General features: G+C 40.4%; 1 protein-coding gene across 2 annotated transcripts in view; it reads left to right on the top strand.

The window, feature by feature from the left end:
• Nucleotides 1–744: 744 nt before the first annotated feature.
• Nucleotides 745–20,214, top strand: part of RERG (RAS-like, estrogen-regulated, growth inhibitor) — a 100,613-nt gene continuing 81,143 nt past the window's right edge. Inside the window, exon 1 of one of the 2 annotated variants that reach the window (XM_010002933.1) lies at nt 745–921. In XM_010002933.1, the coding sequence (XP_010001235.1) occupies nt 861–921 (61 nt within the window). In that variant the 5' untranslated portion in view covers nt 745–860. The remainder of the gene's footprint in view (nt 922–20,214) is intronic. The other variant, XM_010002934.1, reaches the window with a different exon arrangement.

The following is a 20,214-nucleotide window of genomic DNA, read 5'->3' as shown; positions in this document are numbered from 1 at the left end:
GAGGTTTTAATCAGATCTGAGGGCCATCATCACAAGTGACATTTTTCATCCGAGCATTTTACAATGACAGGTACTATTACGTTTTCTGCTGTGCAGGTTAGAGAAATTAAGGCAATGAAGCATCAGAAGACTTGCTCAAGGTCATGCAGCAAAGCTGTGAATATAGATAATTCCCATGTGGCCTGTTAAAAGCATCTTACCAGAAATTCTGGCATCCTTTTTCTAACCCCATGCTTTGCACAAATGTTTATGCACGAGCTGAGGCAGCTTAAACAAGGAGCGCTAGAGAACTTCTGTGTAAGGATTTGTTTAACAGAATAGCCAAGGTACAACTGCTTAGAGGTTTTGAAGCAACTGCAGCTGAGTAATTGAAACCTTTCTGGAACTGGAGAGCTTGAGGAAAGATCAGCTGTCTGCAGGCAGGCACTGTTAGTGAGTACTCAATTCATTAGAGGCAAATACAGTAAATATAAGCAATTGCAGCTGAAAGAGAAAGAATAAGGAACCTTATGCAGAGCTGTAAGAAAGATACTTTAAGTACAACATTGGCAATATTACATTACCAGTGTGAAACAAACAGAGCTAGAAAGCTGAAGCAAATGTGTCAGTGGTGCTACTGCAATGCTTAAAGTGGTAGCATAGCATCAATGATCAAGATTATTAAAAAAAGAAAAAAAGGAGGTGGGGGGGTGTTTGAGGGAGAACATGAGTCCTTGCAGCTCAGTCCTCATGGTGTTCCTCCCCAGGCTCTGCATTGACGTCACAATGACACGGTGAAGCCGAAGACAGGAGCTGGGAACAGTTCTCCTGCTTCACTTTTGATAATAGAGTGAATTTGTCACCACTCCGTTCCTCCCAGCATGGCTAAGAGTGCAGAGGTGAAGCTGGCAATCTTTGGTCGAGCCGGCGTGGGCAAGTCAGGTATGTTTGCTGTCTCTTTTTTTTTCTTCTGCTTATCATCAGGTAACTCTTCACTCCCTCTGTGCAGACAAACTCTTGGTACAAAAAGACAGTTGTGACCTTAGTTTTGTCAGGGGGGTCAGGATCAGGCCAGGATTTCTCTGTTTCTTGCTTTCCACACTATTTTTCTCCAGGTTCTCCAGAATAAAGGTACTTTTATAACTTAAAAACAAAAAACAAAAAAAACACAAACCCACAAAAAAAACCCAAGAAGCAAGAACAAAAAAAAAAAACTACCCACCCCAATTCAATCCCACTTTTCATGAAATGGCAAGATTTCTCTTTCCGTCTGAACAGAATTACTAATTTTTCATTTGTCTCTTCATAGTTTGTGCTAGATGTAGGTATTTCTACTATGCTCCCTATCCCCTAAGATCAGTTCTTGTCAGTTAAATATTGGATGACTTCTGTAATTCTGGCTGATTTCAGTAGGAAATTTTATACTCAGCAACTCAATTTTTTTTTTTTTCAGTGCTGTCTTGCATTTCATATTTACCAGGAAACCAATAAAATATCATGTGCAAAGTATGCATTTGGAGAGATCTTTTTTTGAGAAATAAACGTGGTCTGATGAGTTCATATGGTAGAAACACAAGGGGGAGGCATAAATGTTAAAAATCAGTTTCTACAGACAGCCTTTCCTTTGGTGGGACAAGGAGAGTAACAGGTAAAGGGTTGCAAGCTCTCTCAGGTAGTTTGGTGATGTTAACTCAGCAGCTCAAGGGCCACCATAATGTCCTCGTACCACAGGGAAGAGGAAATAAGGAGATTTGAGTCTAATCATGCTCCTTTGCCAGTTTGGGAATTCTAAGATTCTATTTACTTTAGAGAATTCTGCTCAAGGGAAGCCAGGAGGTAGGATGTGGTGGTAGGAGCACTGAGACTCTCAGCTGCTGTCAACTGACTCTTGTTACTCGAAGTAACTTTTGTATTGGAAGTGCCAGGGTTCTGGCCCACAAATATATTATAGTTCCATTAACTTCAGAATGGGTTGTTTCAAAAAGTACATTTACCCAAAAGGTATTTTACCAGAACACTGTCAGTGAAGTAGCTCTGTCAGCCTTCAGCAAAAAAAGTGTATGTGAGGCAGAGGTTGTTAGAGGTTACACCATTTATGCAAAGGCAGTGCAGATTAAATTCTATCTTTTTGAATTAAATACCTGAGGCAATGATGATAATGTACTGGGATAAGTTTAAACTGTTCCTTCTCTCCTGCTGTGCTCACCCCACCCCTCTTTTGTATTTGTATTTTGCTGTCCTGTCTAAGTTTTGCAAGAAACTTCAGAGGTTCTTCTTTTGGTTTGTCCTACATTTGTTTGACTGTTTCTGTGGTTGTCCAGTCTTTTGGCTCGATTCAAAGTAATGCAAGAAGATGTTGAAGTATTTACAGGAAAAATGAAATACCAAAAGTCTCCCCTCACCCTAATATTCTTAATAGTGCAAGAGCTTATATTTAAAAAATACAAAACTACTAGTTAAGTGCTCAGCTAAAATGCGTCACCAGCATAGGATCAACAAGAGCTTTATTTGGCTGCTGTATTCTTTTTCTAGACTTCCCTATATTAAGATGTTATGGTTGTTTTTCTGTAGTCCTGTAACTGGGTGGGAAATTGTTGTTAATGAAAAGCCATTAAAAACATCCTAGTTGTTCAGAGTCCTCCTCCACTCTCTTATTTTTTTGGCTTTTGAAATGCAAGGAAATATTACATAATATGACTAAGGTTCCCTCTTTTGATTGTGACCATACATGTGAATCTGTGTGGAAATGAAGGTGCAAATAAATGGGCAATACAACAGGGTGAATTTAAGGGGCTGGAGAGACTGGAGTGCTCTCAGCTACCTCAGCAGAGCAGCAACTGTGCCTCTTAGAATCTCCAGCTTGCTTATGAAAACCCCTCTTGTGCATTTCCATAAAAGGATCCAGTTTCAACAGCTTGATTGACTCCAGAGAAACAAGTGTGTGTGTGTGTGTGTGGGGTGGGGGTGGCATCTGAAAATATCTATTTGCTTGCAGCAAACAGTAGTAGTGGGAGATGTGGAAGTGGTGTTGCACCCTTGCTAAAAGGGGAGCTGGACACAAAGCAGTGTCCAGATAGTTGGGTTTGGCAGGTAAGAGGTAAGTACCCTGCCAAATTAGTGTTGATAGTGTTGGGTTTTTAAAGCGTAGCTGTGTGGTTCCCTGCCCTGTTACCAGTTCATAATATGTGGTTGAGACAGGATCTTGTAGCCAACAGGTTACTAGAGTAGGCTTGGCCAGACAGCTGAAAAATAAGCCAGACTCTAGAAGCAAGCATGCAAGTCAGAATGCTGGAGCACACTAGATACATGTGATAAAAAGGAGATGCTGGGTGATAAATAAGGCCATTGTATTTGCCAGGAAGTCAAGACAAAATATGGTCACTGGCTTGCTTTCTTGGCTCATCTTCATTTTCTGAGGAAGAGCCAAGCATTAGGTTCTTAATCTGTAAGTGGCTTCACCACCTGAAAACATCTGTGAAGTTACAGACACATACTGTATTATCCTGGAGAGGTTTCTCTTCCAGTGCCTGACCAGGACTTTGGATCACAGAGACAAAGCAGCTGTGAAGAAAGAAGTATTGTGCTTCAGGATATGTGGAGAAGTAAAGTTGTCCCTCCCACACCATGCAAGTCAGTAGAATTATTATACCATTACTGAAAGCTGAGGAACGTCCTAATCTCATTGTTAATGTTAGCCATCTGTTTAATAGGGTGCAAGATTCCTTATTCTACCAAGCAGTCCCTTCCAACTAATCTAAGACCTTCTCAAACATGAGGTGGGAAACCAAAAAACACTGTTCACAAGTCAGAATAGTTGTAGTTTCTGAAAAGAGAGTTAAAGAGAGGGAAAACAAAACTTTTCTCCACTTTCTTTCTGCTTATCAATTTTTCATGGTTCAAAGGTTTAGAAAACAAACAAGGGGAAATAGCAAGTCAAGTGTCAGTTTTTTACTTTTCTCTTTCCTTGCCTTGTCTTCCCTCTGCCTGCCTGAGGAGGCCAGCAGAATTGCTGGTCACCTCGCTTGTCCTGGGTTGCATTTTTTTAGGTTATTTTTTTAACTTAATGTAGAAATAAGCCTTTCAAATAGAAAAGGAGGAGCAAACCAACTCAGAAAGAGGCATGTAAGAGTGCTCTAGTAAGGCACTTAGTGCAGAATTACACTAAATAGTAAATCACTGGTCATCTTATCTGGGCAAGCTCATCAAGTAGGAGCATCTCAACCTGCTCTTGTACACTGGACCAGATGCTCCTCCATTCACCCAGTTCTTATTGTATAAATGTTGCATAAACATGGCTTTAAACTAGCTGAGAAAAAAAAAACAGCAATGAAAAAAACACAGATGAGGAGCTGTGCCTGAGCCAAGGAGCACTTTGCTGCTGTTTCACTCGGGAAGGAGAGGAGACTCTCTGTGGGTGGGAAGGGACATTGCTAAGCCCTGCTATAGATAACAAGGAAGTACCTCCTAATTTGGGCTAAAGTCAAGCAGCACTGAGGGAGAGAGAGCTTTTACAGTCTTATTCTTTCTGTCCAAGAGGAGCTTGAAGGGAGCAGAGAATTAAAGTTGAAGTGAATTACTTAAACATTGTTGTTTAAATTGTTATTCTGCTGAATCCTGCAGCTTCATTCCTATGGTAACAAAGTTAGAATTTCCTAAATAGCTCCTTTGAAAAATACAGTAGTAACAATTAATAAAGACTTAAAGACCTTATTCTTCCATGTCATCACAAGGTACAGTATGTTCCCAGAAAACTGAAGAGGATTAAAAGTATGAAGTAGGAAGAGAAAAGAAAGGCATGTAGCAGATAGCACTGCATGGCTGATGCTTTTCCAACTCATAATTCAGTTGACTATGAATGCTCAAAATACCTCTGGTCAGGAGCCTTTATATGTTGGCCAAAAAGGAGAGACTATCCAGCTGCAGCATGTGTTATCCAACTTGCCTTTCTGCTGTGTGTGTATGCTAGGCTGAATACTCCAAGTTTCTGCATTAGAGTACAGTGCTCCAGCCATGGGCAGATGTGATTCTGGTCTGTCTGGACAGGCCATGAAGATGCAGCCCTGGTATGTGACATGGAAGTATCTGTGGTTGCTAACGTTGCTTAAGTGAGAGGGAAGATACCTAGACTTCCACAGGCTCCCCTCAGTAAATACATATCTGTTCCTAAACAGCTATACAAGTAATTTCCTTGAGCAATGAGGTAGATGAGACATGGGGCTGTTGTCACCTTTTGATCCAGCAATAGCTCAGATGCTTGTGTTTGGGCAAGAAAGTGATTGCTGGATGGTGTTTACTGATGCTACTTATGAAAGAGCCTGTCCTGTCACAGAAATAAAGATCTCACTAACCTCAGTCATTCTGGTGTCACAGTTGTGAAGGTCTTGCGTAGGTGTAGATTTCTAACTGTTGGTTTACATTATTTTGGAAAATACTTGTGAGAAAGACATCTGGATTTAAAAGTTCCTACACAACAAATTCAAACAGCCAAGCCAGAGAGGCCTACAACAAATCTATCCTTTGTTTTCATTATTTGGGGTTATGTCTAAAATACACTACCAGGAATCACTTCCCAATTGCAAGGTCTGGGTCTATGAAGACTAGAACTAAATTCAGCATCCCCTCACCCCCTCCAGAAAAACATACAGGTAACTGGAAAAGAAGCCTATTTCAAAGTGATTTTCTGTTTCATAAATCCCTGCTCATATATTTTCCTCCACCAGTTTCATTTCAGGGACTTTTGGGGAGGAAACAAAAGTTATTAAGGAATAATTCATCATCAAGCTCGCAGCTCTGCTAGTAAGGCAGAGCAAGCTACCACGAAGGCTTCAAAGTCCATTCTATACCAACTGATGTATCTCGGGTGGATTACTGTAATAAGGTGCCTCTTAAATCCAGAAATGTGGGTGGAAGGAGACTGTGGCTTCTCTAGGATTTTTTTGGTTGTTTTGGGGTTCCTTTTGTGTTGGTTGGTTTGGTTTTTTTTTGTTTTTCACTGGTGGAGTAGATCAGTTGTTTTTCCCTTTGTTTGTAAGAATGGCAACAACCAGATGCTTAAGTGATTATTCAGTGATCAGGTTTAACACACTCACTATATTAATTGTCCCCTAACATTTTGCTGGTGAACTACTCATTAAACAATCCCACCTTTTGCATCCTCTGCCTTTATATTTTTCAACCAGTTACAGGCTCACTGAACATGCTGTGCATACTAGTGGAAATGTAACAGCAATCAGGTCACTCTGGATGAGATTTTGTGATGCTTTCTCCCCCAGCAAGCATGCAGATGTGTTCCCCTACAACAAGTAATATTGCAAGGAACCAGCAGCATTAACATCACCTTTCCACACTCCTGTCCAGCAGATTATGATGATGCCTACTCAGAGTGTGCCCTGGGTTCATGGATCAGTGAAATAAGTTGCTGTCACCCATAAACATGTAGCCCTGAGAGTCCTTGCCACGCCAACAAGGTGAGGGTCTGCTGTTGTACTGTCCCCAACATGTAGAATTTTAGAGCCAGGCAGGGTGGTACATTAACTAAGTGCAGGACCCTGGGGTCAGCAGTACCTGTGGGCACCTCCAGCATGCCACTTGGAAAAGCTCCACTGGCATTGCTACAGATGCAGGCTTTTAGTAAGCAGCTGTGTGACAGCCAGTCTTATACTTTCTCAAAACTGTATTTGTTGATTCTTGTTATGCTACCTGGGCTAGAACCATAAGCATTTGCCCTGAGTAGCAAGATGTTCTACTTCTATCTCTTACCTCCTTCCCTTTCTTTCCTCTGCTTATTTGCCTGTCAACATGGTTCACCATAGCCTTGCCCTTGGTGTAGAAAGCATTAATGCTCAGCTTGACAATCATTCTTCCTTCTGGCTAACCATGAAATAATAAACCACAGAATTTCTCTAACCAAATGCCAACATTGTTCATTCAAGCATAGCTGCCTTCTCTGTTCCATCTCATTTAACTACATCTGACATTGGTTCTACCTGTGTCCCATCTGAGCAGCTGGTGGCAGCTGTTAAAGCTATGAATGTCCTGCTGTTCTTTGTTTCTGTTTAGGTTAGGCTAAATATAGCCTGCTGTTTGATTACTGGGGAAGGAATGCCAGGATTCAAGATTTATGTGTGCAGCACAGCTTTTTCTCCAGACCTGAGGCCAGCCACCCCCTGCAGTGCTTGCCTTGATAAGATAGCCATCCTGCACACTTCTGTCTTCTGCAGTCACTGTGAAAGACAACTGAAAAGCTTCCTGGACAAGACCCAGGAATCCTTCACCTGCTTACCCTGCAGCCTTGAAGTGTTTTGGTCAGTCTGCAGTTCCCCACAGAATCACTGAATGCACTCCTATCTCCCAGACTGCTGACATTAGTGGTTCCTTTCAGAAATGCTAAGATGTTTATTCTTACACAAACTTGTTCTTTACCTTTCTGATATCTGCAGTCTCTGCCTATCCTTTGCCTGGCAGATACCTTTTTGCCTTGTTTCTTCTCAGCTGTCACCTTCCCTCTTCCCTTACCTTGTTCAATGATCTTTCCTAAGGTCTACGTATGGTGATATCACTTCTGCTTTGCACTTTACAAGAAAAACTTTGTATTTACAGTTGCCTTTTCAGCCTCCTCACCTGGTGCTTCATTCCATCTCTGTTTCTCATCTCCAGCTCCTTTGTTACTCTTTGCCCATAGTACTGGTGTATCATTAAAGGTTCAGTGCACCAGAACCAGATGACCTGACCTGGCAGCAATAATGTGATGTGGCAAAGAACAGCCACTCTGAAGTGGTTCCTACTGTCCTGGAAACCTTTCACAGGTTTGGGCTTTGAGGATGCTCCAAGCTTTGACTGCTCCAGTCAGTCATATGAAGCCAGCTTCACACAGGTTAAAAAAAGGAAGCAATGTGTATCTCTGCATAACTAGCCTCAGTCTTAGAAGTGGGTAAATTCACCTCTTTTGGCTTTGTAGCAGGGAAAAAAAAGTATGCCTGTATTTTTTAAGCAAACTTTCTTTTTCTGCATATATCTTTGTTCCACCCTTACATCTTTTACATTTACAGCATCCAAAAATAAATATGTAAGTGTATGAAAAAGTAACACTGCCTTAAAGCAGGAGGATGAACAAAATGATTTAGGCTTCAGCTGAAATGTGGTTACAGGTCTGTCATTAGCTGCTGTTGACTGAAGGTGTTTGTACCCTTTCATGGCATGCCTGGCAGTCACTCCCAACACTGTGGCAAACAGGAGAGAAGAGTGGGCAAGAAAACTGTAGTATCCTCATCCATTTCTCACTTTTATTCCAAGTCCATGTTTGCTCAGCATTCCTGACAGTCTGTTATTATACTCACTGCTGCAGAGAAAGTTATAACTTTGGGAGAAGGCACCTCTCAGTTTTCCTTTCCTTTCTACAGACACTTTGTGAGGCACTGCCAAAAGTGCTCCCCTTTGCCACTCTACTGGTCATGGCAGTCCCATCTCACCAGCTCTCAACCTGGCCTACTGTTTGAACTACCATTTCTTTCCATTCACCTCAGATGAAACAAGCTCCCCTATTTTCATGGATTCCTACCTCTTCCCAGAGTCAGAAAAATAACTGAGAAGGGGGGGATGCATCTGTTTCTATCACCTTTTCAACATTCTTAATGGGGAAAATACTTTTTATGATTGTTTCCCACCAGGTAGAGCATTCACACTGCTGGAATTAGTCTGCAGCTGTTACAGTTTCTAATGGATTTGCCATGTAGATGTTGGGAAATGCCATATATTATGGTAGTGACACTGTAGAAAACTCATATTCTATGCATACAGTATGAAAAGATGAATGGCAAGAGAAGTATGAATCCCTGGGGAAGGAAGTAGTAGATATATTAAACATATGTGCAGCTTTAAACTGCCATAGGAATTGGCTGGAGTCTCCATTTGCCTTTCCAGGAATGTTACAGTAGTCTGTGTATAGAAAAATGAGAAAGTATGTTGAAAACATCAAGCCTGGTTTTGAAAGCACATGAAGCTCCTGATGGCCACAGGTTGTTTTGCTGCTGCTCAGGGGTTGGCAGAGAGGATGCTGCACACAAGCAAGAGCAGAGACCTGGGGCAACAATGCAGTTCTGTGTGGGAACTGCTTAGATAAAAGTCTTGAAAAGTTTTCAAGCTAGAGCAAAGCAACTGCAGAGCACACCGGATATACTCTCCCAGGGATGGAATTTCTTCAGCACTTGAACAGCATTCTAGGTTTCCAAAGGTCTGTGGGAACAAGGGCCATTACCATGACCTTCCTGCAAGGCAGACCACTGTGCCTACCCTCAATTGGCCAGCATAGAAACTGAGGCAAAGAAAGGAAGAGCCTGATAATCTCAAATCACTGAGGGAACTGTGATTCACACATTGCCAAAGCTTCTTTCCATGATTCCTTCTCTGGGACAGGGCTGCAGACATCCAGACTGTAGACAGTAGCTACCAAGCATCTGAGCCCAAACCCTATAAGCCCTGCTGGATCCTATAGGACCCTTTAGGGCTCCTCCACTGCCTTTAATTATTGACAGAGAAATAAAGAATTCAAACAACAGTTCTTTCCCTTAAAAAATATATCTGACAATCCTGTCTTTCACTACTTGTCCAGGAGTGCTTAGTTTCATTTTAGCCCACAGGACAAGAGGAGTTTGTCTTTACCTTTTTTCTCCCGTTCATGCAGCTAGATTTACCACCCAAATCTGAGTATAATATATCATAGATTTTCACAACCCAGCTTTAGAGGGCTGCTTTTGTCAGTGGCTTATCTCTGTAGCTGTCATGGCAAACAGAAATCCCACTCCCCACAACAGCAGAAGTTGGTTATACAAAGCTGTCAATCATGATCTTTTCCTGACCTACCCAGCGATTGATCTGTGCCCTTGAGGAGTGTTATAAGTGAGAACTCCAAGTCTGACATTTGGAGCAGGAAAGTGCAAAAAAGAACATAGAAACAAAAAAAAAAATTTTGGACTGGACTATTTATTTCTTCACTGAAATAGAACTTTAGAATAAATAGAAATATATTGGAGAGTCACCACAGAAGAATGCCTTATTAGACCATGGGGAGCAGAAAAAAGCACAAACAGAAAAAACCCCAAGCCCCCACACTCTGCAAATCGGGGAACATGGGAGTATGAGTGCCAAAACAAACACCTTGTCTTAACCAACCTCAGTGGCAGATTCTGTGACACCAAGCACTACTGCTTAACCCAACTGGATGCTTGTGGTTACATACGCTGGAGCTGGTTCTGCTTCAGGCTGAATTCCAACATGAAATAATTTAATAGTGATACACAGCAGGAGTTTATCCCATGAGTCCATGTCTGCTAGATTTATTGCCAGGCAAAATTTCAGGAAATTTATCTCCTATTAAGAAAACTTGGCCTTTATCTAAATGGAGCATGGTAGATCAGAGAAGATTTTTCAAAGAGTGGAGAGGAATATCAGTGTCCTTATTTATATATTTATTTAGAAATATTTCTTTCAGTGATGCGTGGCCTTTTACCCATTCTGGCAGTGGACACCCACTTACGCCAGCTGAGAATCTGACCAACCAAGCTTCATTACAAAGCTGGGAGCATGAAGTAGGCAGCCCACCTCCTGCTGCTGTGATGTACTCACACAACCACCTTTTCTCCCTTGCTGCAAGAGGGAGCCCAGAAATTTGCCTGGTTTCCTGACCACTGCCAAAAAATTCACTAAAGCAGAAGGATCAAGAGCTCTTATAATTCATATCCTGGCAAGTCCCTTCCTTCTGTTTATTTATATTTACCTTGTTGATCAAATAACAAAAACAAGGAGCAAAGCAATTTTCCCCTAAAGATGCACAGTCCTGAAAGAACAACACTTGCCTCTGAAGACCTGCAGGCAGAAAGGCTGGAAGCAACAAAGACAACTTTATTCAGGACACAGCTTAGTGTATTTTATTTATCAAATACTTATCAAATAATATACTGTGTTCTGCTGTTGAGTTTGTGATGAAAAAATAAGCTTAAGCATAGGGCTGTAAGTAATCCATCTATAGGCTAGTAAACATAGGTTGTCCATAGATGGAAAACAACACTCAGCAGAAAGATCAGTGATTTTGAGATTGGGTAAGCTGAAAAATCTAAAGCAAAATTCTCCCTGTTAAGTGTCAATGGACAAATAATTTATTACTGAACTGTACTGGTAAGATATCAGTAGTAATTGATGCAAAAAGCAATCCAAGCTTGTTTTTTGCTTGAAAGGAAGTGACTAACCTGACTGGATGGCTCAGACCCATATGAAGGGGAAGGCAAGACCTCTCCTGGAAACACCAGCTGACCACTCTCGTCCTATGTAACTGAGATGTCTTGCAGAAATAAAAACAATTACTGGCTGAGGCAAGAAACCAAGATCTTGCCTTTTAATTAATCTTCAGTGCCCCATGGTAATATAAAGTAAGTACATCTCATGCACGAATACTCGTTTGTTACTGTTCAATGTAATTAAACTAGCCTATTTTTCACCACTTCCACCATGCATCCTCTGTATCACTTCGGTAATTTCTTGGGGATTGTTTGCAGTTTCTGACCTGGCATCTGAAACAACCAAGCCTCTCTTATGAAAACAAACTATATCTCTTTTAGGCATATGCAGTATGACTTTTTTTCATTAATTTTCTATTTAGAGTCTAGGAAGAGGAGCCTGTACTACAAGAAATATTGATGTAGTTTGGACAAGGCCTGTGTTTATCTAGCTCTGCAGAATTCTAGGGCTCCAAGGAAGGGCTCATGCACTGTTTCCCCTCTTTCCTGCTTGAAGCAGCAGACACATTGGATTCTGTGCTAAGAAAGGGAGCTTTGCCTGTTCTGGTTTCCTAGCTCTGGAACAGGCTAGCTTGTCATCCTTTTGAGGATGAGGCTAAAGACAGACTATGGAAAATGCAGAATGACCCCAGAGGAATTTCTTAAGTTTTAGCACCTTCCAAGTGTGAAAAGCGTCATAATTTGCTAGCAGGTCTCCAGGCCCAGCTGAACAAAGCTTCAGTATCATTAGGACTAATTTAATGTGCAATATTGTACATCTCACCTCATCTTAGGTCTGTATCTAAGAGATTTTGATCATCTAAAATAGCTTTACCTGGCTCATTTAATAACATTTCTTCAGTTGCCAAAGGTTCACCGAGTGATGCTTTCTAATAAGCTGAGAAGAGTTTCATACATCAGGTTTGAGAAACTTTGTTGCACACACTGGTGCTACAGGTATTAGTTTTTTAACTCCTAGTGCTGCTGCAGGGACAGGGTCTGGCTGTAACTTGAAACAAAAGACTTGATAGAAAAGAGTGACCTTCACAGCCAAGCGAAAACTGCACATTGCTACCTTAGATCCTGCCTCTGTTTTCTGCACAGGAGGTAGCTGACAGTCATGTTGTTCAAAAAAGCGCAGAAAAATGCAGTGACGAACAGCAGGAGTTGGAACGGGGCTTAGGGAAACCTGTTCATGATTAAAACACCTTGAAACTTGATTGTGTGCTGACATTTTCTGTTAGTTCCCATTAATGCCACTGCTTTTAGTGAAAGTTAAAATATGCTTGTATTTTGTGGATAGCAACACACAACGAACGGAAAAAGTCTTCGGTTTCAAGCGTGGGCAGACTGACATCATCATCAGTTAAAAGTACTAAATTGTGCAATTCCAGTACTTCTGTTCACTTTAATAGATGAGACACTTAGGCAGTGGGAGCTCTACACTCCTGTCACCTTCTCTAAAGGTATATTTCATATAACATTTCAGAACATTTTAAACATGCTGATTGCAAAAGTTCTCTCAGATTCCAAGCTCAGAAAAAAAGCTTCTGGGACAGTCACTAACATGGGATGCTTGGTGTGCCCCTCAAAGTACTAACCCAGCAAGAACAGTTTGGCACAGGGATCTCTTTTGTAAGGCATAATTCAGTTGCACCTCTACAGTTCCTGAAGAGTCTTAGTGACTTTATGATTTCACTCTTCTATTTGTACAACAAGATGAATACTCTGAATATTAACCTCTAGAAAAAAACCTATCTGCCTGAAGCTTAGACCATATAGCAGAGTAATATTCTCTACTTTGCTCTTGAACTGCAAGCTGAGAAGAAAGGCCAGTGTCCCAGTAAAAGTGGTGGTATGTGACCCAAAAGAGTCAAGTTTGATTCCTGTAAGCAAAGTACCTGGGCTGTTGGCATTCAGCTATTCTAAAAAACCAAAAACAAACCCCACAATCAATCCTCCCCCCAAAAAAACCCAAACAAGCAACAAAACAGCAAACAAGAAAAAAATACCCAAACACCACCAACACCCCCACAAAAAAAGGCCAAAAGAAAGCTGTGTTGATGCAAGATGCTACCAGGTCGCTGTGGCAATAAGGGCTGTCTCTTGTATAGTGATAATGGCAGTTCTGCCTTCAGTTTACACCTGTACCCTGCACATGAGGGATAGCCAGTACTGAAAAAGCCTGAGGATTTGGGACACCATTTAGCCCAGAACAGGAGTGTGCAATGAAGGCAATGATACTGTGTTAACTCATATCACTCAAGGACTTACTGGGACATCAAGGAATTTTGTTACCTCAGCACAACGTCATAACAACTACTTCTAAATAACCCATAGCATCCTGAAGGTTTCTGGTGCGGACTTGAAGCAAAACAAGTGTTCTTTACTGCCTTACTGTAGGAGGACTTATGTCATCTGTATCTCCAGAAGCCAAGTCACAGCAGCTCTCTCAACTCATGCATTTGAGAGAGATCATGGTTGCTTAAATATCACCACACAAGTAGCGCACTCACTACCACACTTTAATATTAAATAATCCTGCAGAAGCTTTGAATGACACTCATGTGAGATATAGTATGGATTGTCTCTTCAGGAATCAGTGCAGGGTTCTCTAGTAGTAGCTTTAGCAGTGCAGAAATCGTCCAGTTTTAAGTAACTCTTGAACCCCCTAGGATTTTATTCTCCAGTAAGCAATTTCCCTTTTACATCCTTCATTGCAAGGTGGTCAGAGTAGATGACTGTAGTGACTCTTCCTGACTTCAAAAATACGATCTTGTTGTTGACCATGAGTGTATTCAATTAATTTTTCCCTCGTGCTTAGTTGCCTTTTTCCCCTCTTGAACTAAATCACTTCTATAGTCATGATCCTCTCTTGGCCACTTTAACTTTCCTTTTTCTTAGCAGAATTTCTATTCCATATATCTGATTATTCCTACACATTATCTAACTACATGTAGTCCCATCTTTATTTAATAAAACAAATTATTTTCACAGTAGCTATGAAATATCTTCATAGTATTTAAGAAAAAAAATACATGTGAATTTCTGTTACATATAACTTTATGGTTCTAAGTTGCAAACACTAGCCAAGTCAATGCTTGGACTATGCTACAGGGATGTTAATGAGAAATTGCAAATGTTAAGCATTTGAATTCATTAAGATGAACTGCATGATTTGTGCAGCAGTGGCTTATTTGCAGGAATAGGGATTAACAGGAGCGTGTGGAATAGCAGAATACAGAAACAATGTCTTCTGTAAACTCACGTGAACAAAAATACAGAGTTTTCTGCTGACTCTTGCTACCATGAATATTTTTACTTCTGACCAGGGTGTAAGATTTGAAAGCACACTGACAAAGAAGCCAAGAGCTTGCACAGATAATGTCCTATACATACCAGAGTAGTGGAATCTTGAAGCAGACAGTTTGAGAACAAAAAACTAAGTTAACATTCTTGAAAGATGAAAGAACTCTTCAGAACTATGTGGAAATTTCACTGTACTACTTGAAAAGCTGAAGAACGTTACTTATGTAAAATGAAAGATTATTAGCTAAATTAAAAACTCCACAAAACACTAAAGAACCTTGTGCAGTACTCTGATCAAATGCTGTTCCCCTCACAAACACGGGGAGATTGATATGTAGGTGAAGTATTATTTCAAATAATCTGAATTGCTACTTGTTGGTGCCACTACTTCCACGCTGTATTCTCATTCTTAAAGATGAGAATCTGCTAGGACTATTGCAGTTCAAAGGAGGTTCTCCTGATGCAGAGACAGCTCTAAGAGATTTGAAAAGAGACAGTTCCAAACACTCACTGAAGGAAGTATGAGAAGGTAGATATTTTGGGGTGTTTTTTATATATTTTGATGAAGAACAGGTTTCCTCGATCTTGGTCACTCTAGGGACTTGAACAGAATTTATCCAGAAGAATCTGCAGTGATTTACAGCAAGGCTTTTATCCTGCTACCTCCAGAAAAATACTGTTTTGGATTTCCTCCGAGATGCCATCTTTACTTAGCTTCCATAGCAGTATTTCTACAATTAAGAAGTATTAACAGACATCTGGAGATTAATCCAAAGTCTGTGAAAATCAATGGAAAAGTGTGTACGTATTTCTGTGGCCTTTGAAGCAGGTCTGCAAAGAGCAGTGTCAGTTGTTTCATGGACCATGCCCACTGTCCTTCCACAGCATGTCCCAGGGAGGAAAGCAGGAGTCTGGGGTGCCCCCATATCCAGTGCTAGCAGAGTCTCTTAAAGTAGTATAACAAATTGAAAGAGAAAATATTTTAAAGCAACCATTTTAAGGGAAAAAAAAATATAGACCCCAGGAGAAGTGAGGCATTACATTTCCTCAATTGTAGGTGCTGTGCTGTTTCACATTCAGACTTTGGAGTGCTTCCTACAAATTCTCTAAAAGTTTGTACTCTGAAAAGTTACAGCTCAGGCTGCTTTTCCACCTCTGGCTTGTAACAGACTGCAAATAGCGCAGCGTTAACAGACCCTTGCAGTAGCACATATTTCACATACTGGAGACAGACACCAGGCAAAGACTTGAAGTCACTGACACCAAGCTGATATCTGTGCCACAAGTCCACTCAGACCTCTCCAGTAGAATCTAGGCACTGACTTCTTGAACCAAGGACTCTTCCTGCTATTTGCATGGTTTAAACTGCTACTATCACCATGTTAGATTTTTTCAGTTGCACAAATACAGGCTTATCACAACCTACTAGCTTCATCTCCTGGATACAAACACTTCACAGTGTTCTTCTTATCACAGGACAGCAAGGACATGCTCACAGTTGCTGTATTTTTATTTTTTTTTTTCTTTTAAAGGGAACACAAGTCCACTCAGACCTCTCCAGTAGAATCTAGGCACTGACTTCTTGAACCAAGGACTCTTCCTGCTATTTGCATGGTTTAAACTGCTACTATCACCATGTTAGATTTTTTCAGTTGCACAAATACAGGCTTATCACAACCTACTAGCTTCATCTCCTGGATACAAACACTTCACAGTGTTCTTCTTATCACAGGACAGCTACGGATCTCTCACAGTTGCTGTATTTTTATTTTTTTTTTCTGTTCAATGGCAATGATACTTCTAGAGAAGTCTAGCTCAGACTGCTAAGAGCAGTAAAAAAATGTGGTTTGTCGACAACTTGGGCAATTAAAATAATGAGGAGACAATACTAGTTACTAGCACACAAAGCATCAGGCTCACAGGGTCAATAAGAGGAACCATTTAACTGTGCTGCCTCAAAATCCTGAGTTATGGAAGTGAAGTCAGCATTGCTCCTGCATTTCTTTCTCTGAGAAGAATGAGTGTTATTTGTCAGGCTAAGCTTCAATTTTCAATATGACAGGTGGATCTGGAACCTACACTATTTAGGGTAACCTTATATTGTAGTAGGGTAGCACCTGATCCCCTCTAAGTTTCTTAAGACATTGCTTAGCTATTCAGGCTGGATATTTCCATGCTGGGTGTCTGCTTCAGGCTGCTTTTCTTTTCTGGAAGATGACTGCAGAAGTGCTACAGCCATTTTTAAGAACAAGGTTAGGGAAAAAAAAAAAAGAGTTGTGTCTATGTTAAAAAATATTTTTGCAGCCACTTTACATAAGTATTCTAGTATCATCATTCCCCAGAGCAGGAACTCAGAAAATTACAGGGAGGTTAGCATGGCAGCAAGGGTATACTTTTGCTATGCTTGTGAAAGTATACTTATGTTTGGGAGCAAGCCAATGCCTCTGGAAGTCCTGAGCTGTGTTTCATGTGTTAGAATCGGGAGGTAAGATTTCTTCATGAGTTTATCCTCATAGAAAACATTTCAGCACACATACAAATATCTATCTCTCCAGATATCTTTTGGCAGCTGGGGTTTGTGGCCTCATATTTACTGTCTTTTGAATAGTCAAGATAAAGCATGCAATCCTCCAGTTTTCAGTTCCAGTTTCCAAGCAGCACAAGGATTATACAGACTATTTATGAATCTAAAATTGAAGTGCTGCTAGAAGAGAAAAGCCTTCTTTCATAAGACCTCTTCTCAAACACTAGGAGGACATCAGGGTATCATTTACTTTTCTGTTTTGTCCAATGTCTTAAGTATAAGCTATTCCAGAACTGTTCTTTTTACATCCATTTCAAATGAGACACAATGTCTTACGGCCTCTGAATTATATATAGGTATATTTTAGTGCACGGCTGAAATACAATGTTTAAGGGAGGCCAGTGAGCAGTTTGGGAGGCAGTTTTAACATCTTCAATATAGACCAGGCAGCAGCAGGCCCAAACATCATTGTCTGTGCACGAAATTTTAAGTGTTCATTTTAACTCTAGGCCTTTGTCTTAGCTAGATGCCTAGAAGATGCTAAATAAAACCAAAACAGATAATCCAAATGCCTTCTGAAAGATTTTAGCACTTGCAAAGAAGCTTTTGTTTAGCGTGAGATCCTAGTTTAGGCTGCCTCAAGTGATGACCGGAGGGCACTTCATGCACTGGCATTTACATCAGCACAGCAGCACACTTATTTAACTTTGGTGGAATTTTAAAGCCTGTTTTACTGCAGGAAAAGCAGCAACATGATGAATGTTTTAAATAAATCTCATCTGATGGATTTGCTGGTGCCTTGTTTAAACTAGGGACAAAAAGTATCCCACCCTCAAAGCTCAACACGTTACCACCAACACAGACATCATTTAACACCATTAGTGCAGTCTTGACTAGGAAAGTTATATTAAATACATGTACTGTGTGGGGACACATCACAGATAAGCATTAAGTACATACAGTGAACGACTTTAGAAACAAACATTCAATATTAAGTCAAAAGCCTCGTGCACAAGTAGAATGGTTGTCTCTTTTGCTGTATGTTTTCACCCAAATGGAACAAGTGAATGAAGGGAGGGTTCTGAGGGTCTGCTGCTGCTGAAACAAGTTGTGGGGAAAATAATTAATTTAAGGGTAACTTCAATTTCACGCTCACTTGCATGAAGTTTAACTTAACTTCTTTTTAAAGCATTTTCTTACCCTTCCCCCGGTTACCCACTCTTTGCTTTCTGCTTTGGTGCTGTACTACCAAAGGCATTTTTCACTTTGTTTGAAATTACTATGAAGAAAATCTGTTGTGCTGGTGAGAATAAGGCCAATTGCACAGACTTTTGAAAATCAAGTAATTTTTGGACAAAACCCTAAACTTCTGGGAGTTAGTCCAAATTTGAACTTTTATTTTTGCATTACTTAGGGAAAACAAGAAAAAAGGCATGGACCGATATGTAGTTCTTGATCCCCTATGCCATGATATCTTAATTAAATGGTACCTTTGTTTGCTTAAGCCCTGAAATATGTGGAACTGAAAATTTAGCTAAGATCTATTTATAGGGTACCATCACTGGTCTGTGCAAGTCTTAAGTTAATCATTCTGACTGTTGCCTCCGCTAGGTGAAGCAAAATTCCCCTCTAGCATTTGTCCCTGCACATAGGAGATTGAGGGTCTGAAGTTCCTTATTTCTTGCCTAAGTTTTCCACACACTGTTAGAAAGGAGGGTTTTGATGGATTTCCACTGCCTCCTCCTTACCACCTCTTTTCTTTCCATTCCCTCCAAGATAACTCTGTCCTTCAGCAAGGGACAAAGGGGTGCTACAGCTCTGCTGCCTTTTCAGGGGACACATCCTTCCATACCAGACAACTTTGTGTCAGCTTTTCCCTGCTAGCTTTACTTGGCTCGAAGTTTTCCGAAAGCTATTTCCACCATGACTTGCAGGGACACAAACCCAGTATTATATTACCTGAGGCATATTAGTTTTGCATCTCTAATGAGTGATAGAGGTCTGATATTTAGCAAAGATACAGGGGCTTTCAGCAGATGCAGAATGTCACATTATTTATTTCTTAATGAAAGTGTCCCTCAATGTATTTTTGTATAAGAGGCACAGACAATGATCAGAACAGTCTGAACCTTTTTGAGCAATGGACTTAAAAATCTATTCAGAAAGGGAAAAAAAGTCAATTGCTTTCCTACTTTAATACAGAGCATTTAGTAATTTATTTATTTTTTTTTAACAGAGTAAGAGTACCTCCTTGCATTTTTGCGCCTCTCAGAGAATCATAATCTGACTGGCATTGTCACTCATGTGAGTTTGCATGTATGTTCAAAGGTAGTCTCAGTGAAATTTTAACTGCTAAAGAATTTTCATATGAATACAACTGCAAAGATATCATTTTTATCTACACATAGCAAATGAAGGACAGTTCTGAAGTCCAAGTGCGTCTGCACCAATAGTTAATTAGTAGACCAAAAGAATACATACATTGAAGTATTTAACCTTGAAGTCAGGTTGGTGTAAAGTTCTGAATGTCACATTATAATTTTATGCAGAAATTGTCTTGAAATGAACCACAGTGGGCTGTATTGACCATCAACAGATTTTGATCCTAGTTTTCTAGCATCTGTTCTTAATTTTGCTGTTATTATATAAGCTTAAGAAAACTTCTGTCATTTGGGTGTTCCTTGTTCACCATCCTATGCTGAAATACACAAGAAGGCTTTACTAATGTGACAGAATTGCTTAAAAAATTAAGCACAAGTGCAAAGTGTGGATGATAAAGAGAAAATTTCCTAGGGAGAGAGTAAGTGAAGGACAAGGTAGAAGGAAACTCCTGCACTCCCGTGATAGAACTGCAAGTCCTTCTGCAAGATAAATAGCTCTCAGAAGTCTGGCCAGAGTCAGAAAGATGATTGTTTGTGACTGAATTAAGCTTTGCAGTCAAGATGGATAGTAGACAGTGAACAATTAAGGGGATGTAATGGCAGCTCTGTAATGGAAAAATGGGACTCCCCAGTTAGAAAGCAAAAGGTAGAGGGAAGATATGATCAAGGTTTACACTTCATTAAAATGGAGGGCAGCCTGAACACAATTCATTGAATACTACAGTAAAAGCTACTTGATGAACCTATTGTAATA

Source organism: Chaetura pelagica, unplaced genomic scaffold (genome assembly GCF_000747805.2).
Source record: "Chaetura pelagica isolate M959 unplaced genomic scaffold, ChaPel_1.0 scaffold117, whole genome shotgun sequence".
NCBI classification, from domain to species: domain Eukaryota; kingdom Metazoa; phylum Chordata; class Aves; order Apodiformes; family Apodidae; genus Chaetura; species Chaetura pelagica.
The sequence above is the reverse complement of the archived record's forward strand: the minus strand, read 5'-3'. Positions and strand labels throughout refer to the sequence as shown.